Source organism: Hemicordylus capensis, chromosome 2 (genome assembly GCF_027244095.1).
Source record: "Hemicordylus capensis ecotype Gifberg chromosome 2, rHemCap1.1.pri, whole genome shotgun sequence".
NCBI lineage: Eukaryota > Metazoa > Chordata > Lepidosauria > Squamata > Cordylidae > Hemicordylus > Hemicordylus capensis.
The window spans coordinates 194,331,675-194,358,982 of NC_069658.1; the positions used below are offsets into that span (position 1 = coordinate 194,331,675).

The window sequence follows — 27,308 nt, forward strand, 5'->3', positions numbered from 1 at the left end:
TCGGTTGTGGGTTTTTCATTCCGAAAGTAACAACAGCTTAGTTGGACAGCACATCAGAGGATTCAGACACCAGCTTCCCATCCCGGGTTTCAATCTTCTTGATGACAATGGCCTTGGTCTTGGTGACAGCTGAACTCTCCAGAGGGTAGGAATTTGTGGAGTAGCCGCTGCTTGAGTAGGAACTGCTGTATCCACCACCATAGTTACTGAATCCGCTGGACAGGCCACCTGGGTGGGAGAAGAGAGAGCACTGCTAAAACAGGATCCAACTCACAGGGTTTCTTTCCAAGCTCAAAACTGGAGGCACACTTCATTCTTAATAGGGTTGTCACCCAATTTTCAGGCAATCAAATTAGCTTTAAGTGGTGGATTAAAAACTGCACACATTTGCGGACTGTACTAGTACAATACTTTTGAAGGTAAGAAAAAGCATTCTTTCCATGGTTCTAGATGGTGCATGTAGCAGCAGGCACAATTTTAGAAGAAGCATTCCCTCCTGTATGAGAGTGAAGTAGGAATGCCTCTTAAGACGGCAGGCAGACACTCTCAGCAGCTTTTATAAAGTACTTACATTTTAAATAAATATTTTAAAAGTAGTGTCACCTGATTTTTTTAAATCAATACATACAACAGAAGAGAGATTGCAACCTTAATTCTTAAATGAAGAAAACCTATCTTTTCTCAATATGTTTTCTGAATCCTCTTCCTAACTTTTTTTTTTTTTTTGCATTTTAAGATTTTTCTTGGTTTTTACAATATCTTAACAATCCAATTACATTTAATTAAGGAAATAATGACTTCCTGCTTACCAGTCTGCGTGGTTCATGTTAGCTATACATATAAACCATTGCTACAGTAATTCAAAACATATATACTCCACATTGCAACTCAATTTTACCCTGCCCAACCTGCTGTAATTACTAAATTTCAAACCCTGCTGAAAGGTCCATATTATAAAAATAGTTCTTTAAGTAAGAATGGTTCCCAATCTTCTTTGAAACATTCCAAGTTTTCATCCCTAACCATTTTTAAAAATCATTTTTATATCCCGCTGTTCCTCCAAGGAGCCCAGAGCGGTGTACTACATACTTAAGTTTCTCCTCACAACAACCCTGCGAAGTAGGTTAGGCTGAGAGAGACGTGACTGGCCCAGAGTCACCCAGCAAGTCTCATGGCTGAATGGGGATTTGGGAACTCGGGTCTCCCCGGTCCTAGTCCAGCACTCTAACCACTACACCACACTGGCAATGGGAGCAGGGCTGCCTTGTTAGTGTTGCTTCCTGCTATCCCAAGCCCCCTTGGTTAGGGCTTAAGGGTGGAACTGTACTTTCAAGGCAACAATGGTGCTTTGAGATCCCCCACACCTGCCAGCTGCAGAACAAGCTGCATCAGGGAACCCTGGCGCATTCTTACTTCCTTCTAGAGGAGGAGGTCACTGTCCATATTTTGACACAGAAAGAAATCTATGTGGCGCTTCCGCACTCTAATGTGCATAGTAGATGAACTCAACAGGTTATCTTAATTTTCTGTTGCCTTCGTACAACTTGTGAATCATGCAACTATAGCAGAGGCCTGATCTATACCCACACGCAATAGAGCCTCCGGAATGAACTGTGGGGTGGATGGTATTCTGCATTCAAACTCCAAATTCTGTTCTTTCCTGGTTCAGCCCCCAAAACAGAATTCAACAGCTTCCACGCTGCAAAATCAGCTTTTCACTCAATCATATATAACAATACATGTGCAAATATATCTTGCATATATTCTCAATCTGCATGCGGTTTTCTGAAGCTATGATTTGGGCTTTTGCAGGACTTGGACTCAAGAAGTCTCTAATGTGTTTTTGCCCCAAGGGGTGGAAGTCACTTCACTTTCAACTGAGGCAGAAAAACAGGCTCCAGAGCTACTGCCAAGTCTCCCTACCACTTTTAATTGAAAGGAAGTGTTTTGAATGCAATGGTTCAACCTTTGGGAGAGGGGTTGCTAACTTTACTGGCATATTTCCTCTGTGTGTGTGTGTGTGTGTGCGCACACGTGCACACACGCATGCGTGTTGTGGCAGGGCTTTTGATCCCTTAACAATTGCATGACAGACAGAAATTGAAAGGCCAGTCTTTCCCCGGGAACAATGGGGAGAGTATAATCTATTTAACTTTGCTTGTTGTGCAAATACTACAGGCCAAGGACCCCACCCAGTGAGAAAGACAGAATAGCTCTACTTGCTCCTCATGCCTCAGACATGACCGTTCGGGTTTACCCAATGTCTTTAAGTGCTTACCTGAATAGCCGGTTGTTTTGGTTTGAATGCTCAGGTTCTGCATGCCTGACTCCAACCTACCAGGGTAGGGAGGAGGAAATAAAGACAAAACAGCATTGAAAAAAGGGAAACTGTAGCGACTCATATTGGCGGCTGCTTTTGGTTTTGAGAACAAAAGTGGCAGCTAATGTGGAGGGAAAGTGGCAAATCTATGCCCCAGTGATCCTGAACACAGAAAGCTGCCTTATCCAGCATCAGACGGTTGGCCCATCCTGCTCAGCTTGGCCTACAGTGAAGGCTAGCAGAAGCTCTCCAGAGTTTTGGATGGTGGTCTTCCCCAGACTTGGAGACGGACCCTAGGACCTTCTGTGTGCAATGCCACTGAGCCCCTCTCCAAACAGCTACATCTGCAGCCGAGTACTGAGCAATCCAACCCTGGACTCAGGAGTTTGCACTTCTAGAGACTTGAGCTGAAGCCTCAAAGATGGCCACCCTGCTGCATGGGGGTGGCCTTCCCTGTAGAATCCCGGCAGCCTACTTTTCTCCATCCACCCTGCATGCACACACAGGCACACACAGAGTGCACCCCAAGGCAGCTGAGCAAATGGAAGGTCTGTGTCCACCTCCCGGGGGGGCGGGGGGGGCGGTCTGGATGGGGATATGAGAAGCATGGACCAACTTCCCACTCCATAGACTACCCCAATGCACTTCCTGAGCATGTTGGAGAGAATGGGGGGTGGGGGCAAGGCTCTGCTGAGTCTTATGGAATTCCCTGCAGGTGATGGACAGGGAGGGATTATAAACCACGCATTCTGCACACTAGCATTATTCCCCAGTCCAGCTAAAATTTGTCTTGACTAAATCCTATTGAAGAAGCCACACACACACACACAAGCTTTCAATGGGACTTAGCAGGACCAAGGGGCGGTGATGGCGGCAGGGGACATATTTCAAAGCCACCCTGAAAACCGCAAATTAAAAGCTACCTGGTAGCTTCCCCAAAGACAAAAGACAAAATAATGAGTGACTTACAAAAAAGGGCAGGTGCCAGAAATTAGGGCCTGTCCGTCCCCGGTAAACAGGACGACTGGAGCACAAGTGGCTGGAGGCATGGGTTTTCACAGGCACTCACCGGTTCTCCTCGCCTTCCAGCAGCTTCCTGTAGGTGGCGATCTCAATATCCAGGGCCAGCTTGACATTCATCAGCTCCTGGTATTCCCGCAGCTGGCGAGCCATATCCTGCTTGGCTTTGTTGAGGGCAGCTTCCAGCTCACTTAGTTTGTTGGTGGCATCCTTGACTGCCAGCTCTCCCTGCTCCTCCGCTCCAGCGATGGCAGCTTCCAGGTTTGCACGCTGAGAGGAGAGAAGGGAAAAGGGTGCCCAATATGCTTACTATTGGCAAGCGGGGAACAAAAAAGCTTGGGCATTTGAGTTCCACGGCAGTTCAGAATTATTAGGATCATTATAGCTTTTAGCAGAGTGCGCTTAATTCCACAGGGGGTAGCAGAGCTCAAGCACCTTTAAACAGGAGGGAAATTTTTTCCAGCAGCTGCAGCTTCTCACATCACAGTGTGGCTGGAGTGTGTGTGTGTGTTTTCTTTCTGTAAAACCTTTGTGGAAACATTCTTTTGTTTATATATTTTTACATTTATATATCCCGCTCTTCCTCCGAGGAGCTCAGAGCTCAAAGCTCCTGAGCATAAGAGTTCATGGTTATTTTTATCTTCACAACAACCCTGGGAGGTAGGTTAGGCTGAGAGATACATGACTGGCCCAGAGTCACCCAGCGAATTTCATGGTTGAATTTTATAGAAAGAATGCTATGGAACATTATTTCCATAAAACTATTAAAGATTCAGGAGCTTTGTCCCCGGTTGAATTCTTGGTACAGAATTGGATTTCCCAAAATTTCCAGCTTCCTCTTAATGAACAAGAAAGTTTCTAGCCCTCATGACTACAAAGATATTCATGGAAGCTATTGCCTGAGTAAGATTCAGTGGTTGAGGAGGAGGGCTTCACCTCATCTCTCCCATGACAAGCAATTAGAATAAGTGATGGAAAACAGCAGACAAAAGATGGCTTCCCTCTATGGTAGAAGCCATGTGACCAATTATGGTCACTATGGTAGCCTACTGTGACCAACTATGGTCACTGTGAATCACGGACAAGAGAAGACTGCGCAGGCCATCTTCCCAGCCGAGACCACTGTAGTAGAGCAACACCCCACCCACCTTATGAAAGTGTGAAGCTGCCTTACACAGAGGCCTGTGCTGGAAGCGATAAACCTGTGTCTGGGCCAGTTTCAGACAGTAAGCAGGGCACCATGCAATGGAATACGCCTCCATACAAAAACAAAACAAAAACCGGCCTACACAGAGGAAAACCAAGGAAGAAATGTTCCAGTGCGGGGATCTGCTTGTGTGTCTGGGCAGGGACTTTTTTTGGTTCAGCCTACTTTCCTTAAGGCAAATAAGCTTATGAAATCACCCAGCTTTCTGTGTCCATGTCAACTTCGCAATGCCTGGACCGATTTGAACCAAACTTGGTACAGTTGTAGGTACACCTCAACGGCGCAGTTTGTGATGATGTCATCCACCCCAATTCAAGATGACGGACATGTGAGGCACAAGTGGGCTAACTTGTGAAGATAGTAATCATCAATTAAGATTATAGTGAGAGAAGGCAGGTTAGTTCTTACCAGAACTTCTGGTTCTTAATTGAAAAGCATTCCATCATATAAGCTCTGCCCTCTACAGGCAGTCTGAAGTGGTGCAGCACAGGCTACGTTGTACCATCTCGGAAATATATATCCGAGCCAGACCATTGGTGCACTAGCTCAGTCTCATCTCCTGGGACTGACAGCAGCTCTCCAAGGTCTCAGGCAGAGAAATGTCTTTTTCCAACCCTGCCATCAGAGATCCTTTTAAGTGGACATGCCTGGGATTGAACTTGGAATCTTCTGTATGCAAAGCATGCACTTTGCCATTGAGTTATGGCCCTTGGGAGAGGCTAGGTTTCTTTAATCGATAATGTGTCATCCCCAGTACTGGAAATGGTTGCCCCTTATGCCCAAGACTCCCTGCTTTACATGTGCCTGGTTCTCCCCACCCCACATTGATGGAGCCGTACCAACCAATCATAAACGAGCTCTTGGCTTTGATTTGCCAGTGGCATCCTCACCTGGCCTTTCAAACTTTCGATTTCCGACTGTATCCGGCTGACCAGCCTGTTGAGCTCATTGATTTCGTTCTTGGTATTGCGGAGGTCATCTCCATGCCTGCCCGCCATTGTCTGGAGCTCCTCATACTGCAGAGAGGGGATAAAGGGGCAAATGTTTTGTGCATTTAGAGGAAGACCTTGAGAAGAGGTGGCTGGTAGCGAAGGCTAAGGATTAGGGTAGAGGACTGCAGAGTACAAAAATGAAACATCTTTTGCTTACACTCAAGCCAAGTTCTGCCTCTACCTCTGCCTTTATTTGTTTGCTAAATGAACATGAGTCATGAGCTAGGGCATCCTGGTTAATCCTGGTTTTAAACCTCAGCTTGCCTAATAGCCTTAGGCAAGTCATTATCTCTTAGCAATGCTCCACAGTTAACATGAGAACAATGCAGGTTTCTTGTGCGGGAGATAGTTATGCACTTTGAATGCTCAAAATGCTCTTTGTGCCAGGTTTGATGATTGACACGGTAGAAGCCAAACTGTAGTTCTCCATATCTCAAATGTTGAAGCTCACCATTAGGATCACTTTAAGGAATTACACTATGTGAACCATTCCAGCCTCCTTCCCATCTTGGCAATCCTCTCCATTCCCACACCCAGGATTAGGGTCAACAAACAACCCCTGTACCACTACAGGGTAGAAGTCAGCAGCATGGGCAGTGCCAGTGCAAATATTGAGTTCAGGGACTTTTCAGGCCCCAATTCTGATTACCTACTACTACCTGCCAGAGTTTGGTTTTACTGGCCAGACTGATAAATGCTAACTGGTGGACCACTCTATCTAGGACACTCCCTGCCCTCACTTTTGACCAAGATCTTAATCATCCTTCTTTCCTCCACATACTATAACTTGTGGATTTACTCTTTCGTTTCAAATTCCTTCAGAATCCAAGCCTAAAACTGCCACCTTTTAACCTCAAGTTGTAGACAGTCCAAAAATAAGGACGACAGCAAAGGGTATGTCACTGTATGGCCCCATCACTTTCATTATGTTAGGTGCAGCCTGTTTAAGTTGGTCCTGGAAGAATCAGACACAAATTTTAGGGTGGGTGGGTTTTTTTGCTCCCAGAAGTCTCCTCTTTTTGTAAAACACTGAGTCCACGTCTTCCTACACTGTGGGAAAGCTTTACTCTCTGGCCAAGTGCACTGAAGTGATACAAAGTCAGTCAACGGATTGCGCTGTACTAATAGTCAATTGAGATATTAACTGATGTCTGGATTCAATCTCAGCAATTTCACATGAAACTTGAAGTTGTTCCCTGGGATTTTGTTTCTTATCAGAACATAACTTGCACAACCACCACCAAATATGAACTCATTCAGTCTATAATAAGCATTCTGCTTTATTAGAGAATTTCCAAAAAAGGAAGAGTCCATCAGAAGTGGAAGAGGTGGCAATTGCAGCCAGGCTGACCCAGTCATGTCACTATGTGAACCAGGCGCCAGCAAGGAACTCACCTTGATTTGGTACATGCTCTCTGCCTCGGCCCGACTCTTGGCAGCAATCTCTTCATACTGCGCTCTGACCTCAGCAATTATGCCGTCCAAGTCCAGACTGCGATTGTTGTCCATGGACAGAACCACGGAAGTATCGCTGATCTGAGACTGCATTACACGGAGCTCCTGCATGGCGAGGGAAAAGAGAGGCAAATATTATTTATTTGCCACCATCATTGATACCACCATCAGGTGGTGTACAAAAGGATTAAAATAATGTTTACAAAATAAAACAAGCAGTTTAAAAAATAATTCATTAACTAAAAGCCTGCGGAAACAGGTGTGTCTTGAGGGTCTTTCTAAAAGCAGCGAGAGATGGAGAGATTTTGTCAGGGAGTGCAAGAGGCCTGGGGCAGCCACAGGGAAGGCATGGTGCCGAGTAGCCACCAAATGAGCCAGTAGCAACTGTAATTGGACCATTATCTATGATCAAAGAGCAAACTGCCGTGCAAAAGCAAACCAAGTCTCACAACTGTTCTGCACTCCCATTCAGTATTGGCAAGAAGGTTCCCGACAAGTCTGATCCAGTGGGAGAAGTCTCAGGCATCTCTAGCATTACTGCCTCTCTTGAAAAGATTCCCTCCTTCCACAGGCCTGCGTTTTTCTATTCAACATCACCTACACAGAGATTTCCTAGGCCACATTTTGGTGTTGAAAGCAAGCTTACAAGACCTGAGCATGCTAGATCAAAGCAAAGCACTTTGCACTGCAGAATTGGCACCTATGCAGCAGGCTCATGGTAAACCTTGCTAAACCTGAGCTGCTGGGTAAGTCAATTTTCAAGATCTTGCAAAGAGTTTTTTGTTCATTTCCCAGCAAATTAAATCAAGAGATACTTAGACTAGAATTTACCAAATGAATAGAACAATATGCCAGCCTACCTAGTAGAAGAACATGAAGCCTCTTAACGAATGTGCTTTTCACTTACAGTTAGGGCTGCTTTTGATTTAAATGCAAGTCTGGGAAGATATACACTGACTCTCTTGGCCTCACTTTCACATTGGGTCAAATTGTGGGGAAGAAACCCAAGTGCATATCTATATTACAAATTATATCAGTTTTACCATCACAGATTTCCCCAAAGACTCCTGAGAATAGTAGTTTGACGAGTGCTGGAAAGTCTACTACTACTATAAACATTTATATACCACTTTTCAACAAAAGTTTCCAAAGTGCTTTACGTGTGTGTGTGTGTGTGTGTGTGTGTGTGTATAATTTACATAGATAAACACATAAATAAATAAAATGGCTCTCTATCCTCAAGGCTCACATTATAAAAAGGAACATAAGACAGACACCAGCAACAGTCACTGGAGGGGTGCTGTGTTGGGGATGGATGGGGCCAGTTACTCTCCCCCTGCTAAATAAAGAGAATCACCACTTTTAAAAGGTGCCCCTTACTCAGTTAGCAGGGGATAATTCTCTTAGCAATCCCTAGTCTTTTCACTGAACTATTCATTGAACTATATAAATTTAACAAACAAACAAACTCACTCTTCCCAGGCTTTCCCCCAAGAATAGGGAATGGTTATAAAAAGAGTAGTCGGGTACTTCTGTTCCAACAAGGCGGCAGGGAGGTACACTGCCTCCCGCTGGACCCTTTTAAACGGCAGCACTGGTGGGAGGGGTAATAGCACCCTCCCCTTAAAGGTACCACCGCTGCCCACCTTCAAACCTGCCAAACCACTGGTCTTTCAGACCTGTTTGGAGGCCCTTTTACGTTCGTGCACATCCTAGTTAGAGTGTTGAACTAGGACTGGGGAGACTCAGGTTTAAATCATAGGAACATAGGAAGCTGCCATATACTGAGTCAGACCATTGGTCTATCTAGCTCAGTATTGTCTTCACAGACTGGCAGCGGCTTCTCCAAGGTTGCAGGCTGGAATCTCTCTCAGCCCTATCTTGGAGAAGCCAGGGAGGGAACTTGGAACCTAGATGCTCTTCCCAGAGCAGCTTCATCCCCTGAGGGGAATATCTTGCAGTGCTCACACATCAAGTCTCCCATTCATATGCAACCAGGGCAGACCCTGCTTAGCTAAGGGGACAAGTCATGCTTGCTACCACAAGACCAGCTCTCCTCTCCAATCACTGCTCAGCCATGAAGCTTACTGGCCGATTCTAGATTGGTCAGCCTTTCTCTGCCAAATATGCCTCACAGGATTGTTGTAGGAATACACCAACCAAGAAAGGTTGGGATATATGTGTAAATTATAGACCTTATTAACCTACACGGTAATTTGTTTTCAGGGGTGAGAATGACAAACGAAATGCCATGCATTAGATGCCTACAAAACACATTATTTTATTTCAAAGCAGACTCACTGTTGCTTCTTGCTACTTCAAAGTCATTTTTCTTCCCACCTTACAGGTACCTTTAAATAAAGAAGTCAAGCCTAATTGAAATCTGTCTAGACTCTCAGTTCTGCTTTCCTCACAAAAATCAGACTTGGTTCATAAAGTATTTTCTACTTATTGTGGGCACAGCTCCCAAAATCTGATCTTGAATGGGTGGCAATCCTACTTCCTTAGAAACATTAGGATAACCAGATGCAAAGCCCAGGAGGGAGGGTTCCTTTGCCTTCAATATTTGTATAAGTGTGGACATTTAAGCACTTTTTTTCCTATGCTGCATCTGGTCAGCCTACTTCGCTTTTAAAAAAAAATCCCAGTGAAAAAGAAATGCCACCCCTTCTCACTTTACAGGTGCTCGGATGAAAAAGCAAAATTTTAGGAGAAGGATCCTGTTCCTTTGAAAGGTAACATTTACCTCATCATACAGCTGCCTCAAGAAGTTTATCTCATCTGATAAACATTCCAGACGGGACTCCAGTTCAACCTTATTCATGTAGGCCTCATCCACATCCTGAGGGGACAGAGCACAAGACATCATTATAATGGAGACTCCCACAAGGCCCCCCAGAACAGGATAATTACTAGCCAGAAAGCACAATAGGCCTCCTACCTTCTTCAGAAGAACAAAGTCATTTTCCTTCTCAGTACGATGGTTGATTTCGTCTTCATATCTGTCAGGGAGAGAAACAGAACTGGTTAGTTTATAGACCACAAGTGTGCCATGCGCAGTTTAATCTGAACCAGAGCTACACTGTTTTCATCATTAAGTGTATGCTTGAGAGCAATGTTTCATTTGAGTATAGGCAAAGTGACGATACCTCTCCATCCTCGAGTAACCACAGCAAGTCCTGAACATCTGGGGTTAAGAAGGGAAAGATAGTGCAAGCCTCCAGATTCAGTTCTAGCTCTTTTCATTTAAACATGTCAATCAGGTTTTAAACAGGTATCAATCTCCAGGTGACAACTGAAAGCAATTCTGGCCATTTTTATGGCTTGAAATTGTGAAAAATCCTAGAGGGGGAAATCTCCTGGAATAGCTTCCATCAGAGCTGGGAACCCTAGTCAGGATATGAACAGAAAGGATGTCATGTGCCACAGGCAGGGCAGGCAAGTGTATCGGCCTCACTTAAAACAGTCAGTTTACCCTCCTGGCAGTATGTGGCTGCAACAGTAACCCTGCTCAAGACAAGAAGAACAGCAGGTTCAGGGGGTTGATTAATGTGCTTGGCTGAAGATGCAACACGGGACCAAGCATCTACGTACAAGGTTATGGCTGAGCACTTCTAATGGCCGGAATATAATGTATTTAAAATGTGCCGCTGCTTCTTTTAATTTCTACTTCTCCACAAGCAGTTTACAAACATACATAACTGAACATCCTAACAAAACACAAAACAAAAGAGGACACAATGAGGTCAATACCAAAAAAGCTTTAAAGTTGTAACCATACAATCTACCCCCTTCATTGTGTGAGTTTCCACCATCCTAGAGACAATTTTCATTTCTTGTGGGTGTCTTTTTAAAGCTGAACAAATATGATACTGCCTTCCACTGGGTCATACCCTTGGTCCATCCAGCTCAGTACTGATTACACCACTTGGCAGCAGCTTCCCAGGTTTTCAGGCCTTCTCAATCCTATCTGGAGGTGTCAAGAACGGAACCTGGGACCTTCTGCACACATATGTTGTTAACATGTGCACACCTGCCCTTATCAGCCTGCCAGAGAATTCCATTCCATCTCTGCTACTGGATGTAAAATGAGTAAGTACCTGGGAAGAGTACTTTTCATTAGTGGCAGCGAAGATCAGGATTAGCCCCCAGAAAGGTGACTCCTTTGCTGCCTACTTTCAGATAAGTAGCAAAGACAACTTACCGCAGCAGGCCTTTTCCATATTTTGTTGTTAACTGGGATTTAATTGTTGCCATGGATATTTTTAATTAGTCTGTTTTAGGATGCAGTCCCATGTATACTTACCTGAGAGAGCAAGCCCCATTGAATAAAATGGGATTTACAAATAAGTACATAAAAAGTACTGATGCTTTCAAACTTTGGTGCTGGAGAAGACTTTTGAGGATACCAAGGACAGCCAGGAAAACAAACAAATGGATCAATCAGAATTTTCACTCAATCCAGAATTTTCACTCGAGGCACAAATGACCAGGCTCAAACTATCATACTTTGGGCACATTATGCGAAAGCCCAGCTCCCTTGAGAAGTCTATAATGCTGGGGAAAGTTGAAGGAAAGAGAAGAAGAGGACGACCAGCAGCAAGGTGGATGGACTCAGTTATGACAGCAATGAATGCACCACTGCGAGACCTTAAAGGCCAAGTTGAAGACAGACCATCTGGAGAGAATCTATCTATGTGGTCGCTAAGAGTCAACACTAAGAGTCAACAATCAATCAGATTGCAGTTAGTGGCTGACATTAACTTAATTTACAAGAGAAAGTCCTATTGAAATGTAGTAGTCCTTTCGAGCAACTCCTTAGTAGTACTATAAAGTAATTACTGTATAATACTACAGTTATTCAGAAATTAACAACCAAATCTTAAGAGACACAACAGTGACTGAAGAGTCTGGATGTCAGCCGCTGTGTTTTGTCTCTTAAGATTTAGTTGTTAATGTCTATTGATATTGGTGTTATTTTTTTACTATTCTTAGAGTTGCAAGACCCCTTAAATACTGTTGTAGAAAGGTAGAGTGGAACTCAATTTAAAAAATGATAATTATTACTGGTGGCTACTGGTGGGCAGGGTTGGAAGGCCTGGAAACTCAGCTCATGAAGAAGCCAAGTCATATGGAGTGTACTTGCAGATTGGGCAAGGATACTTCTCTGTGATGGAAGCACTTTTCAGTGGCACCACCATGGCAACCCGAATTCCACCCCCCAAATTAGCACTATCACAGCCCCATGCCACTTGTCTCATACAGCCCAGTACAGAAAGCCACTTGTCATAGGAGCGAATTATGGGCAGAATGGACATCTATAGGACCAGGTTCACAGGAAACTGGATACTCAGTTATTTGTGGTTTCTGAATCATAGCTAGCAGAGCAGATTCCTCACTGCAATCTACTGAAAGTCAACCACTGACACAAACAGTTGAGTATGTTTGGGAATTGTTAGAGGTTTGAGATAAATCAAGGTGTAGGGTGTGAGATTGTCCTGAAACTGGCATGAAACTGCCATAATATAGCAATAGTGACATAGAACTCAACCACTGACACAAACAGTTGAGTATGTTTGGGAATTGTTAGAGGTTTGAGATAAATCAAGGTGTAGGGTGTGAGATTGTCCTGAAACTGGCATGAAACTGCCATAATATAGCAATAGTGACATAGAACTCAGAAAAACACAGATCCAGAAAGGACCACAGAACTGCACACTCTGTCCTTGTAGCCCCTTCTTGGAGTAAATTCCCCCTTCCCACCATAGGGGATACACTGACATCAATCACCTTTAACATTAACCAGATTTCCTCTTAGCCAGTATTCATCAACCAACTTCAAATCTGGTTTCAAATCCTGGTTAAGTGGGGAACCTGTTTAGCATTGACTGAGGCTGGGAGATTGGAATTGTGTTGCCCAGAGCCAGAAAACAAGGATGTTGGGAAAGTGGTCCCAAGCTATCAGTCACTGCTGCTAATGTTGGCGGAAGGGGGAAGAGGAGAATCAAAACATCCATGACTAGCAGCTTTCTTTAAGAAGAAACAAATATATATAGCAGTCTTGGTGAACCAAATACTGCACCAGTTTCCAGAGGGCTCCTGGAAAATCCATAAACTTGGTATTATGATGTGCAGTGAGATTTAGTTTCGTGCTATTTATTGAAAGGCGATGATCCAGTTTCCCCACCCGGCTGCTCCACAACTCACTTAGACTTGAAGTCCTCCACAAGCCCTTGCATATTGGCCAGCTCAGCATCCAGCCTCCCTCTCTCCTGGCCCAAGCCATCCAGCTGCCGACGAAGGTTGTTAATATAGGCCTCGAACATACTGTCCATGTTGCTTCGGGTGGTCTTCTGGTTCTGCAGGATGCTCCATTTGGTCTCTAGCATCTTATTCTGCTGCTCCAGGAAGCGAACCTGGGAGGGAGGGAGGGGAAGGGATTCCATCAAACACACTGAAGCTTTGTATTTATATGGGCATTTAAATTTTGTTCCCCTTTGGCATATTAAAGGTTTGGCTGCATATCTGAAAGGTCACCTGTAAATACAGGTAAATAATACTCAAATACTCATAAAGCAGAGAGACCCTGGGGTACTCCTTGGTGTTTAGGGAGAGGCCTTGGGATGTGGGGCAGGCTCTCCATTGCTGGCCAAGCATTTAAACACACACACACACACACACACACACACACACACACGTAATGATGGACATAGGCAGGAAACAAGACATTGGGGAAGATGGAGGAAAGCTACAAAAAGGAAGACCACACATGCCTGCCTTCATCTTAGATACCTGCAGGATCCTGTGTGCGTTTATGAAATCACCAATTTGGACAGACCCTTACAGGCCATCTAGTCCAGCCCTTTGCTTGATGTAGGTGTCAAGCCTCTGCTTGAAGACTTCTAGTAAGGGAGAACCTATCAGCATCTCTAACTAACTGGTTCCAATTCAGGCTGGGTAATTTATACTGGGTAATTTATACTGGGTAATTTATAAGTGAACATATGGTGGGGATGCAAGAATTAAGTTTACCTCCCATTTTAACTTGGGGCAAAAAGGAGGGGGGGAAGTGCCAGCTATCACATGTATGGGAAACACTGAGTTAGACCAATCATTTCAACAGAACTAGGGGGCCAGCACAGGTCAAGGGGGAAATGCTGCTACCAGAAGGTGGGTTGGGGGCTGATCATGTACACAAGAACAACATATGGAGAATTCAAGCTGTAATTCCTTTTCAGTCACAATCAATGATAAAACAGCCAGTGTGGTCAGAGTCCCTACCATAGTTCAGTGAAACCCAGGTTCAAATCCCTGAGTTGGAAAGAGTGCCCTGAAGTCTGTGCAGAGTGCACTTCCAAGCCACAACCAGGCCAGCCCCTACTCATCTAGGACCAAAGGAAAGACTTGCCGAAGCGGCTTTAAGAGCTCTACAATTGGCATCTCCAACCCCATGAAGAATTAGCCATCTTGAGGCTCTCCAGCCATGGGGCAAAGCACCTTACCATAGCCTAGCAATCGAAGAGAAAGCTGGGAAGCATGGGCTGTGGAGGTAAGAGAAACTTTTGGAAATTTATGTTGAAAAAGCGGTATATAAATATTTGTTGTTGTTGTTGTTGTTAAGAGCCACTTGACCAGGACACACATTTCACAGTTAAATATAGGAACACCCTTCACAACACTTCTTTTATCATACCAAATATTACTACCCGAGCCCCAACTCCTCCACAACACACTGCTGAAAGTTCCCTCCTATCTGCTGAACACCCAGCTTCCCTGCACCAAAAAGAGGAAGTTATATATTTTTTTAAAAACCAACACCCACAATTACCCTAAAAGCCAAAGTAAGGTAATGCCACACCACCTAAGACCATCAATAAAAGTATTATTTTATTTTGACTTCTCCCCACCCCTTTCCTAATGGACAGATAACCCAAAAATCAAGACGAGTGTCATCAGTATATGGAAATGGCAGGCAAGGTACTACATTGAGCCTGACTGTTTATGTATGGTGCATTTACAGGTCAGTATATAAGAACAGTGATGCTTTCTGGAGGCAGAACGGCAGCATCCACAAACACACACAGAGATCAGAAATTTCATTCCTGTAGACCTGAGACAGGAGGTTGAAACCTGAAGAATGGAAAATCTAGCAGCTGACATTAACAAAAATATTAAAAGGCAAAGATAGAGAGAGTTGGCAAACAGGCTTTTTTATTTACTTAGGTGTTCATCCTGCCATTTTCCCACTCAAGGTATTCAGGGAGTGGTACATGGCCGCTCCTCCCAGTTTTATCCTCAGTAAAGCCCTACAAGGTAAATTAGGCTGGAGGTAGTGACTGGACATTACCAGTCACTAGTAAACATTACGGCTGAAAGGGGATTTGAACCCAGATCTCATAGAACTGGGAAAGTCCTTGGATGGAAGTCCTTTAGCCCAGGGATTCGCAACATTGGATCCCCAGATGTTATTGGACTTCAGATCCCATAATCCCCAACTAAAGGCCACTGGGGCTAGGGATTATGGGATCTGAAGTCCAATAACATCTGGGGATCCAACGTTGCGAATCCCTGCTCTAGTCCATCTCCCTGCTCTTTGCAAGAACTCCCCATTCCCAAACTGCCCACATTAGCTCTCAAAGCCATGTCCCCATAGGCTAAATGGTTGGCCAGGAGACACCTGGTGTCGTGGCATCACTGAAGCAGAGTGTGCATGCACGGAGGGGAGACCCACAGCAGGAGCCTTAAGTGAGCTGCTCTGGGCTTTCAAAATGCAAATGCAAGTAAGCATAAGGAGGAATCACTTTAATAATAGTAACAAGGGGATGCCTGGATTGTGGAACAGCAACACCACAAGACATGCCTGACTCCGTATGGTACATCAGCAAGCCACACACCTGATCTCTTAACCATAGTAAGACACTGGGCGTGGCACATCTGCACTGGGCATCTGCTGTTCAAGCCAATTTGAATCTAATCTACATTCTTGGCAATGCAGGTTTTGCTGTTGCATTTGAGAGACAGGAAATGTAAAAATTTGGGAGAGGCCCGCCTATGGCACCACTGCTTCAGTGAGTGGAGAAAGCAGGTTGCATTGAGGAGCCTGCAGAAAATTGTCTCATGGGTGGAGCCCAGCTTATTTTGACATGGCCCATCTCTGTAATCCGGAAGTGGAACCTGCCTTGCCGGGAATATGCACTCTATTCAAACCAGCCCTTTTCCTACTTTCTATTTTGCTTTAACACCACTCCCAATTTCTGTTTAAGAGATATGGGACAGGCTGCAGGATTGCCTCTCAGTCTCAAGCACGAACTACACGTCCCTCTTAACTGTGATTAAGAGTTATGCCTGCACTGTCCTTAACTCTGGTTAATGCTACCCTTATAACCCAAGCTTGCAAACGGGCTGCCAACCCTGAAGTCTCCAGGAATTGGTATAAATTCTGAAAGTATCCTGAAGGTTGTAATGGCTTGATAGTGTGAAGACTAGCGGGGGGGGGGGTTATATTTGAGGCAAAACATCTTCAGGAATAGCTTCAGTCGGCATGGCAACCCTAGTTACAAGTCAAGATCAGTGCAGAAGTAGGCTTTGACCACAGTTAAGACTGTTGGCCAAAAGGCAGAGGAATCTATTTATTTTATTTTTATACCACCTCACCCAGGTGGCTCTAGGCCATCTATAAACACAAATATAAACACACAAATAACTCAAAACAAAAATAAGACCAGTTTAAAGTAATTTCAATAGTCACTAAAGGCCAAAAATGTTTTTAGAGCTCTTTTAAAGGCTGCTAAAACTCCGAAGCCTCTAATATCCATAGAGAGAGCATTCCAGAGCCCAGGAGCAGCTGCAGAGAAGGCCTGATCCCGAGTCACCACCAGGTGAGAGCTGGTGGCAGCTGGAGTTGGAGCTCTCCTGATGACCTTAAAGTGTGGTGAGGATCATACTGAAGGCGGCAGCACTCTTCCTAACCCGGTCCTAAGAATTCATGCCTGACGGGGGATGGAGGGAGAGGAAGATCCTTCAGCCAACTCCCTACCTCCTAACTATAATTAGAGAGCAGGAGCAGTAAGTTTGCAGCAGGCCAGAGTGGCTCAAAGACCCAATTGGAAGCTGTGTGTGAAAAATCTCCATCTGTTGGCAAAACCGATCATGATCTTTGACCGCTGCTGCTGCTGCCGCCTCTGCATGGGGGGGCGGGCGGGCTCAGAGCTATTTGATGAATCCGTTGCCGAACGGGGAGAGAAAGAGACTTTGGAGTTCTCCTTTTTGTATCCATGGCACCAGATAGGCCTTTTCATCTTGCCCTTAACTCTTGTACCTGTAGGAGGAGCGTTTGACTCACCAGACTGGTTGAATCGCACCCAGCAACAGGTTTGATTTCCCTCCGCAAGGGGCGGGGGGGTAGGGGACGCTACAGAAGTATGACCGCACAGGAATTTGCTCTTCCAATGCGGTCCCTCGCCTCTGGTTCTGCATGCAGGGCAGGCCGTCCCGCGAGTTGCAGGGGACGGCGTTTGCGGGGAGAATCCCAGTTTCCCCCCTTTCCTGCCTGGATTGTACACGCACGGGCGGGCAGGCGGGCGAGCTGGCTGGCTGGCTGGCTGGCGCCTCTCCCGTTCTCTAAGGAACGCTGCCTTTTGCTTGGGCGCCAGCACAATTCCCCTTCCCTCCAACTAGTAGTCCTCAGCCCTCTGCAGATAATAGCTGACCGAAGCTGCTCGGTGGAAGGAGGCTCAGCTCACAGCCGCTTTGTCTGGAGCAGATTCAGAGTCTGCTCCCTTCCCCCAAAGATCTGGGCTTCCTTTCTTACAACATATATATACACCTTTAATCCTGATTCCTGAGCTTTAAGCAAACAGAAATCGCCCGCCCCCTAGTCTTCCCTCTCTCCCCATTGCCTAGCTCTCAGATTGTAGCCTTCTTCTGGGGTGGGGGCGGGGGGGGGGAGGCCAAGGAGGACCTGTTTCGCCACGTGGTGTAGTGGTTAGAGCGTCACACTCTGTAGTGCGGAGACTCGGGTTCAAATCCCCATGCAGTCATGAAGCCTATGGGATGACCTTGGGCCAGTCAAAAATCTCTCAGCCGAAACTACCTCATAGGGTTGTTGTGAGGCTAAAATGGGGTGGGGGACCCATGTGCACCACCTCGTTCCTTGGAGGAACAAACATGACATAAATAAAGAATATGTAATTTATTTACACGGTAATTCAAAAGGTACCATGCAAGGCGCTGGAATCAGGGGCGTAACTACCATTAGGCAAGGGGAGGTGGCTGCCTGGGGGCCCCCACGCCTCGAGGGGCCCCCCCAGAGGCAAGTCACATGTGAAGTGAGTGTGTATCAGCGAGGGGCCCATCTTAACATTTTGTCTCTGGGCCCACTCCAGCCTCGTTATGCCCCTGGCTGGAATAATCCCAGCATAAGGATTTGGATCCTTCCACAGTACCTACTGTGGATTCTTTTGCCTCCCTGACCCGTCCGGGTGGGTGGCCAGGGGCATAGCTAGGGGAGAGGGGGCTCCTGTTCATCCCTCTGCCTGGCAGCCCCCCAGAGTGAGGGAGATAATGAAGAAAACAGGGAGGGGTGGAGCTGGGGGCCCCTCAGGAGCTGGGTGCCCCAGGGTTCTTTGAACCCATCCACTCAGTTATCGCGACACCCCTGCCAGCAACCACCTGGGCACTCACCTTGTCAATTAAGTTGGCAAACTTGTTGTTGAGGGTCTTGATCTCTTCCTTCTCCTGAGTCCTCACTTGCTGGATGTGGGGATCAATCTCCAGGTTGAGGGGCGCCAGAAGGCTCTTGTTCACGCTCACGGCCGTGATGCCCCCCCCAGACCCTGCTCCCAGGCCCATGGCTGGCCCTCGGAAGCTGCCGCCGCCGCCTCCAAACCTGCTGCCCCCATAGCTGGAGGAGGCATAGGAGGTACTGATTCGGGAGCTACTGACAGGGCCTGACGTATAAGAGCGGCTGCTGAAGGAGCGCACCGGGGCATTGGAGGTGCTGCTCCGGTAGGTCTTCTGGGTTACTTTGATAGACATCTCTCTCTTTCCCCCCCCCCCTCCACGGGATGCTGTCAATCAGAGGAGAGAGCTGGCCAGGCACTGGAAGGCAGCAGGGTGCTGAAGGCTAGGCTGGCTGGATACAGAGCTATATACGGTGCAGCTCGGGAGGGAGGGCAGATGAGAGGACTGTAGCACCTGAGTGGTTGTGCAGCAGCAAAGGGGCAGGGCTGAGGAGGACTCCAAGGCCCATACCTGCCTTCCCACGACTGGCGGCTGCTGCACCCATTTAACTCTTTCCTAGCTGAAAATGGAGAGCCAGTCAAGGGGCGAGGGAAACCCACATCACATGCTTGCAAGGTCTCCCTTGCTCACCAAAACTTCCCGCCCCTTAACTTTGGGACAAGATTTGTTTTTTGTTTTGTTTTTAACCCTGTTGAACTTTCTTGAGACCTAAAGAGGGCAGCAGCCATCCTGGCAAGGCGAGACCAGGCGCTTTGCAACTGGGAGTGTTACACAGTACTTCAAATGAGTAAAAGCAACAAGCTGATCTTTGGCCAGCTAAAACAGCAAGTAAGCTGGAGAGTGCGTAAGAATTACTGTACCTTGGAAATGGCCAAGAATTCAAGGTTATATAAGAAAGCAGGGCCTGCTTTCTTAGCAGGCAGAGAGGAGTTTGCCAGCAGGCTGTTTTAGAGGGTGAACGTTATAAAGGGGGAGGGAGGCATAATGGGAGCAGAAGCAAGGCTTTAGAGAGGCAGAGAGGGGCTGTACGCAGTGCTGAGGTTGAATGCATGAAGCGGCTCTCCTGAGTCAGACTACTGGTCCGTCTAGCTCAGTATTGTCTACACTAACTGGCAGCAGCACTCCACGGTTTTAAACAAGCACTTTCCCCAGCCCTACACAGGAGATGCTAGAGCTCAGCCTAGGACGTTCTGCGTTCTGCGTGCATGCAGAGCTTCTGCCCTACGGCCCCTCCCCTGCAACCTGGACCAGGGAGATCCAGGTTCAGATCACTTTCCACTGAGGAACCATGGCACAGCCACTGTCATTCAGGAGCTAACTAGGGACTAAAATTGATGTGACTTGTTCAATCGATGGTTGTAAGAGGGCTGAGAGATGGGACCAAAAGACATGGTTATACATCCTGTATAAGGAGTTGTATGAACCCGCATCTCTCTATCTCTTTCTCTCTCTTTCTTTTGTAAATATCACATGCAGGATGTGCAAATGGGATTGAAACCACAGTGGGGGGATAGAGGGGCTTTTTGCCCCCACCATGTTCCCAATCCAGATTTCCCTTGGCAGGGGAAAAGCTTCTGTTGGTGCCCATGAAAAATTTTTCTTATGGGAAATAGCACACACAAGATGCACAATCTGCAACCGGTAGTAATTGGTTAATAGACAGATTCTCTTCCTCACCCCACTTTATCCCTGCCTGTCTCTCCCCCACCCCCACCCCGCCCACCCTGTTATCTGTACTACCTGGAGAAGATCCCTATAGCAACTTCTTGGGATCATCATTCATTACAGCAGGCTGCATAACTTCAGCCCTCCAGCTGCTGTTGGACTACAGCTCCCATCAGTCCCAGCCACAGTGGCCAATAGTCAAGGATGATGGCAATTGCAGTCCAACAGCTGAAGTTGTGCAGCCCTGAATTCTACATCATGGGAAGAAGACCTGCAGCAGAGGGCCTCATTGGCATTGTTGTATTGTGGGAACAGCAGAATAATACCTTAATAATACTAAGCATTTGTATAGCACTCTTTGAATGTACAAAGTGCTTTGTGTGTATTATCTAACAACATATGTTGTTGTACCTGTATGGTAACTATGATTATCCCTACAGTACACCATCTCTAACAGCTAGGGCTATCTGTTACAAACTATCTCTCTTACATAACTTTAAGTGGCACAGCGGGGAAACAAGCAGAAGGTGGCTGGTTTGAATCCCCGCTGCTACTATATTGGGCAGCAGCGATTTGGAAGATGCTGAAAGACATCATCTCATACGGTGTGGGAGAAGGCAATGGTCACCCCCTCCTGTATTCTACCAAAAGGAAACCACAGGGCTCTGTGGGCGCCAGGAGTCAAAATCGACTTGACGGCTCACTTTACCTTTGCCTCTCTTACATGGAGCTAGAAGAGACCTGGCTGTCTAATCATAACTTCCTAGTTTGAATCTTGGCTGGCTCTCAGGGGCATAGGGAGCCTGAAGGAAAGCCTCTCCCGCTGCCCTGCAGCTTCCCTCCCATTCTCCTGCCCTCACAACCCCCCTCCACCTGCCCACCTGTCTGACCGTTGCCTTACCTGTTAGAGAGGTAGGCACCACATTTGGCCCAACTCTGCGCCAATGAGGTCCAATGTCATCAGACCACATTGCAGGCTAGTGCAAGAGGCGAGCGCCGCGGTGGGTGGTGAGGTAGGTGAGTGGGGGCGGGGCAGGTTGCATAGTGCTCAGCCCCAACTCTGCACTGATATGGTCGGGCTACATTGACAGTGCTGCAACCATGTGCTGTTGCCTCTGCCCTGAACTCACGTGGTGGCCTTAGGCAAGCGGCTCTCTCTCCACCTCAGATACAATATGGGAATAATAACAGGGTTGCCTAACCCACCCTTCAGGAATCGGTACCCAGGCTGAAAGCAATGCTGGAGATGTTAATGGCTTGATATTTGGGGCGGAGGGAGTTAATTTCCAGGAATAATTTCAGAGGAACCAACCCTACTCACTCGCCTTACAAGGTTGTCGAAAAAATTCATTAAGACCATGCATGTGTGAAGTGCTGTGCCCTTTAAAAAGAGCTATACTTTATTACCAAGGAAACCCAGGACAAAACTGAAACTGAAGCAGGTTTTTTTTTTAAATCAGTAAAGCATTTAGCTTGCCTTTCAACTTAGCTCATTCCTAAGCACCTGAGATGATGATCCACAACTGTTATGTGAAGCAGCCTGTATCTTAAGTGAATCCAAGTGCTGTAAAACTGCTGGGTCAGGAACCCCTCTGCAGCTTCGGAGGCACTGGCTGGGGGCCTTAAGCCTCCCCTGGAGGAGAGCTGGTCTTACAGTAGCAAGCGTGACTTGTCCCCTTAGTTAAGCAAAGTCCACCCTGGTTGCATATGAACGGGAGACCAGATGTGTAGGGTTGCCAACTGTCCCTCATTATGCAGGATGTCCCTCATTTCAGGAATAAAATGTTGGTCCTTATAGGGACAGCATTTGTCCCTCATTTATTCAATAGCATATAATTCAGTTACATATATGTCAATGATACTCAGGCACTTGATTGCCACTGCATATACCTCCCAGCACCCCCACCCCCCGCCAGCCCCCACAAACTTGTGTCCCTCATTCTGGTAATGAAATGTTTGACTGGCGGGAGGAGGGTGATTGAAAGAGAGTGTGTGTATCTGAATGTTAATGACTTGATACAGAAGTACTTTTTCACACAACACATAATCCACTTGGAATTCTCTGCCACAAGATGTGGTGACGGCCAACAACCTGGATGGCTTTAAGAAGGGTTTGGATAACTTCATGGAGGAGAGGTCTTCATGGAGGAGAGGTGGCCCACAGCCTTCCGACGGCTACTAGTCGGAAGGCTGTGGGCCACCTCCAGCCTCAGAGGCAGGATGCCTCTGAGTACCAGTTGGAGGGGAGTAATGGCAGGTGAGAGGGCACGCCCTCAACTCCTGTCTGTGGCTTCCTGCGGTATCTGTTGGGCCGCTGGGTGAAACAGGATGCTGGACTAGATGGGCCTTGGGCCTGATCCAGCAGGGCTGTTCTTATGTTCTTTAATGGGCAAATAAAAAAGACAGGTGCATTGTTGATATGAGGTGATTGTAATAGGAATATCTGTTTTTTAAAATGTTTCTGAGCCGGGGAATGCACACAAGCAAGTGTGTGAGCGTATCTCTGTGCATGAGGAGTGTGTGATATTATTTGCACAGGAGTGAGAGAAAGGGCGTGCCAAGAATGCTTTGCTTTTAACCATGGCCTTACAATTCTTCTGCAGCAAAGACATAGCAGGGGAAGGAAAAGAAGGCAGTGGGGCCACCCTCCCTTTTTGTCCCAGGGCCCACTCCCCAGGGCTCACTCTAACCTTGCTATGTCCCTGGGGAAAGTCCAATCCATATACACTGTCCTGGGGCCCAGCAAATCCCATCAGCATCCCTGGTACAACCTGCCCTGGATAGGGTTGCGTGCTCTCTGAAAGAACAAGACCTTCACAGTTTGAGAGTACTCCTGGACCCAGGGTTAACGCAAGAGGCTTAGATTAGTGCTTTTTACCAGGTTCAGCTGCTGTATCAGCTGAAGCCCTACCTAGAAGAATACTAATCTCACCGCAGTCACACATGTATTGATCACATCCAGACTGGGCTACTGTAATGTGCTCTACATGGGGCTACCTTTGAAGACAGCAGCTTCCCCTCCCAGTCGCTGCTGCTGCTGCTGTCTTCCTTGTGTTTCTTTTTAGATTGCAAGCCCCTTTGGAACAGGGAAGAACCATCTGCTTTGAGAACTTGTTTTGAAAAGCAGTATATAAATATTCTAAAGAATAATAATTAATAGTATGGTAAATGGTCCAGAATGTGGCTGTCCAAGGATTGGTAGGTGGCTGGTGGCATGACAGCTCAACATCAATTCTGACTAGCTGCTTTGGCTGACTCTGGGACCAGGTTACCTTTACAGTCGCTTGTGCCAACATGAGCCAGCCTGAACTTTACAGTCAACCTCACAGGCACTGCTCTCTGGTCTGCCACTGGCATATGCAGGGGCGTAGCAAGGTTGGAGTGGGCCCAGAGACAAGATTTTAAAATGCCCCCCCCCCCCAGTCCAGGGCCTCCACACACCCCAGGCCCCCAAGGATTTAAGTCTGATATTCCAAAATAAGTATGCTGCCTGCAAATACATTTCACTGAATACACACACACACATCACAATATATAGTGATATACATTGAGTACTATATATTTGTATTACTTTTAATGCCTAGAACACACTAGAAAGATGAATTATTAAAATGGGCCCCTCGCTGCAGATTAGCAAAGGAGACTTTCAACCATGCAGGGTGAACCTATGTTTGTTTTCCCAGAATTCTGAACAAATTCAGTCAAGTTTGATTGCAGGAGGTTTTTCACAGGAGGCTTTTAAAGCCCTTTAACACACATCTCCTCTGGAAGGGAGGTGCTGCATTCACATGTTGGCCAGATTTACCCTGAAGTCCCTGCAAGTTATTGGGGAGCAGTTCACACACAAGAAAAATAAAATAAAAGCACCACACATGCTTCACAGTTCTCACTCAGACCTTCTGGGTTGCAAAACAACTTGAACATAAGTGCATTTATAAATGAATGAATGAATAAATAAAATTAATAAAATACTGTTCCAGAAGTTTTTGCAATTTTCTGCCATGAAACAAGCCACTTATTGGACTTTTTAGATAGTTTTTTTTAAGTCAGCAAATTTTCCAAGCTGTTTCAAAATAAATATTCAGAGACTTCTCGGTCCCTCCCCCACCCCCATATCCAAGCCCTATGGCAAGCAGATCCCTATATATGGGGGGGGGGCGGGAAAGGTAACCACAAAAAGGAGTTCAGACTCTACCTGGCAAATGCTGGTCTGGGTTAAGCAGGGCAGCAAGGGGTCTTCTGCTGCAGAGAACACTCTGGCTGCCTCCTCCTTCCTGGCTTGCTTGGGCCCTACTCGAGTTCAGGCTTCAGCTGAGAGGCGGGAGAAAAGGAGCTCTTTGCAGCTTGCCTGCTGCTTTGATTGCGGGCCAGCAGAACAAGCAGGAGAGACACGAACAGGGCAAGTGGCTGAGGGGCCTTGGGGCTGGGCAGGGGGCAATGGGGAGTCACATGAGGTGCCTCTGGGGTGCCCCTCCAGGCAGTGGGCCCCCCAGACAACTGTCTCCCCTTGCCCTATCATTGTTACGCGCCTGGGCATATGTTTGACTGGAGGAACCAGGAACAGGGTCTTTTCTGTGGTGGTGCCACACCTAAATTGGAACTCCCTCCCTGAGGAGATAGCTAGAAGCCCTCCCTTGCTGTTTTTAAACAGGTGGGGAAGGCTAAAAGTCTTTCACAAGACTTTTAGTTGTACATTTTATCTTTGCTTCTGAATTGCTGCTCATTTACTGTAACGTTCGCTGTTTTAAATTTGGTTTGATGCAGTTCCATGTTTTATTTTACTATTGTACCCTGCTGTGGGAGGTTTTAACCTGAAAGGTGGAATAGAAATAATATTATGAATGAACAATGTAATATGTTGTTGTTGTTGTGCCTTAGACCAGGCTATGTGTTTGGCTATGGCATAAAGTCAAAGCTACATTTCTGCTTGCCTCTCCAGCACTATTCAGTTTCTGCCTCCTTCGTTCTGTAGACAGGAGACAAAGCAGGCTGCATACCAGCAGCATAACTAGGGTGGGGACACTGGCAGAAAATGGATGTTCAAAGTTGCACAATGTATTGACAATGATTATTAAAGTAATTATAACCAGCCATTGCTTACTACTGAACCACACAGAATGAAGTAAACCCAAGGAGTCTATTCTGTACGAGACAGATATAATTTAGAGAATACTAGCATCTGTACGCTAGGACTTTGTTGCTTTCCTTCCCCTGCCCCACCCCCCCGCCACAGCCCCTGCTTTATTGCCCAGAGTCAGCTACCCACTCTCAGCCGCCCCCTACTCACTCTCCCTTTACCCACTCCTCTTCCCTCTTTGCATATGGAATCCCCACTGCCCAGTCACCACGGTGCTTCTGCTCTGTGTGGGCAAGGTTTGCCACTTAGTCCTTAGTGTATTATATATATGCTCGCTCGCTCGCCCCCGCAGCACACTCGCTCACTGTCCCCCCCCCGCAGCGCTCATGCTCGCTCTCCCCCCGCAATGCGCATGCTCGCCCCCCCCCCTGCAGCGTGTGTGCTCGCTCCCCCGCAGCTCCCCCCATTGGGCGGGCCAGGGCCAGGCCATCCCACCGCCACCTCCCACCTCCTCCTTCCGGCTGGTAGGGCTTTGCCCGCCATCTGCCCACCTCCTCGCCGCTGCCATTATTCCCCCGCCACCACCTCCTCTTCCTGGCCGGTGGGGCTTCGCCTGCCGTCTACCCACCGCTTCTGGCCCATGGGGCTTGGCCTGCCAGCCCTCCACCTCTGCATCCTGACTGCCGCCATTATTTCTTTCTGCTTCAATGCTGGAACCCTTGCACGCTCTAGAGCATCTGCATGTTAGTACTTGATTGCTCCCCTCACCTCAGAGATCTCCCCACCCTCACCTGAGCTGCACTCCTGCTGCTCCTCTATCCCATTGCTTCTATCGCCCTCACCCTTCTTGGTCATGGCTGCAGCATTGCTGCTGCCTATTGGCCAAGCTGCAGCCCCCTATCCCCAGAGACTTCCTCACCCGAGCCCCGCTCCTGCTCCTCCCTCCCAGGAGCAGCAGCAATGGTTGACCGGGCCGTTCCTCACTGCTGCCACCACCATGGCCACTCATTCCCCTCAGGCCGCTGACAGGCCCGGGGCCGTCCCTTGCCTGCCTGTCTGCCTCCCTCTGACAATGACCTTGGTAGCCCCAAACAGCAGCAGTGGTTGACTGGGCCCTTCCTTGCTGCTAGTGCTGCCATGGCCACTCATTCCCCTCAGGCTGCTGACAGGCTTGGGCCTGTCCCATGCCCTTCCTTCTCTCTCTCTTCTCCCTCCCTTCTTTTTCTCTTTCTCTCTCCTCCACTCGCTCTTCCCCACTCTTTCTTTCCCCTCCCTTCATGTATTCCAATTGACCTTAACAATCACAGGCTCCTCCTCATTTGCATAGGGAATCCCCACTGCCCAATCAGGTGCTTCTGCTTGCATAACCTGTCAGCCAATCACCTCCTTTCTACCACGTCCCCACGCAGAGGGGAGAATTAATAATATAGATAATATAGATACTAGCTGACCCTGCACAGAGCATCTGTGCAGTTGTGCACTGAGAACTGTGGCATCCCCCCACAGCACTCTCACTCGCTCGCTCCCCCCCCCCGCAGCTCGCTCGCTCGCTCTCCCCCCCGCAGCTCGCTCTCCCCCCCGCAGCTCTCCCCATTGGGCAGGCCAGGCCCAGGCCATCCCACCACCACCTCCCACCTCCTCCTCCCGGCTGGTAGGGCTTTGCCCACCATGTGCCCACCTCCTCACCGCCATTATTTCTCCTCGCCACCGCCTCCTCTTCCTGGCTGGTGGGGCTTCGCCCGCTGTCCACCCACCTCTTCTGGCCAGAGGGGCTTCACCTGCCGGTCCTCCACCTCTGCATCCTGACCGTTGCCATTATTTCTCTCCGCT

General features: G+C 47.3%; 1 protein-coding gene and 1 long non-coding RNA gene across 2 annotated transcripts in view; one reads left to right on the top strand and one right to left on the bottom strand.

The window, feature by feature from the left end:
* KRT8 (keratin 8) lies at positions 1 to 19,123 on the bottom strand. Its single transcript, XM_053297876.1, has 9 exons — positions 18,677 to 19,123; positions 13,202 to 13,410; positions 9,936 to 9,996; positions 9,741 to 9,836; positions 6,935 to 7,099; positions 5,438 to 5,563; positions 3,390 to 3,610; positions 2,279 to 2,334; positions 1 to 228 (listed from the first exon to the last, which is right to left on the bottom strand). Exons 1-9 carry the CDS (start codon positions 19,028 to 19,030, stop codon positions 38 to 40), a joined length of 1,479 nt encoding a protein of 492 aa, XP_053153851.1. The 5' UTR covers positions 19,031 to 19,123; the 3' UTR covers positions 1 to 37.
* Positions 17,234 to 27,308, top strand: part of LOC128345630 (uncharacterized) — a 21,439-nt gene continuing 11,364 nt past the window's right edge. The window contains exon 1 of the long non-coding RNA XR_008316549.1: positions 17,234 to 17,365. This is a non-coding gene — a long non-coding RNA (uncharacterized LOC128345630). The remainder of the gene's footprint in view (positions 17,366 to 27,308) is intronic.

Bases quoted from the DNA above. Each gene is read 5' to 3' on its own strand.
- KRT8 (XM_053297876.1), bottom strand. From the start codon at position 19,030: ATGTCTATCAAAGTAACCCAGAAGACCTACCGGAGCAGCACCTCCAAT. The intron at 13,411-18,676 runs GTGAGTGCCCAG...CCTCCCTCCCAG, and splicing joins TTGCCAACTTAATTGACAAG to GTTCGCTTCCTGGAGCAGCA. The intron at 7,100-9,740 runs GTAAATGTTACC...CTCGCCATGCAG, and splicing joins TGAGGCAGCTGTATGATGAG to GAGCTCCGTGTAATGCAGTC.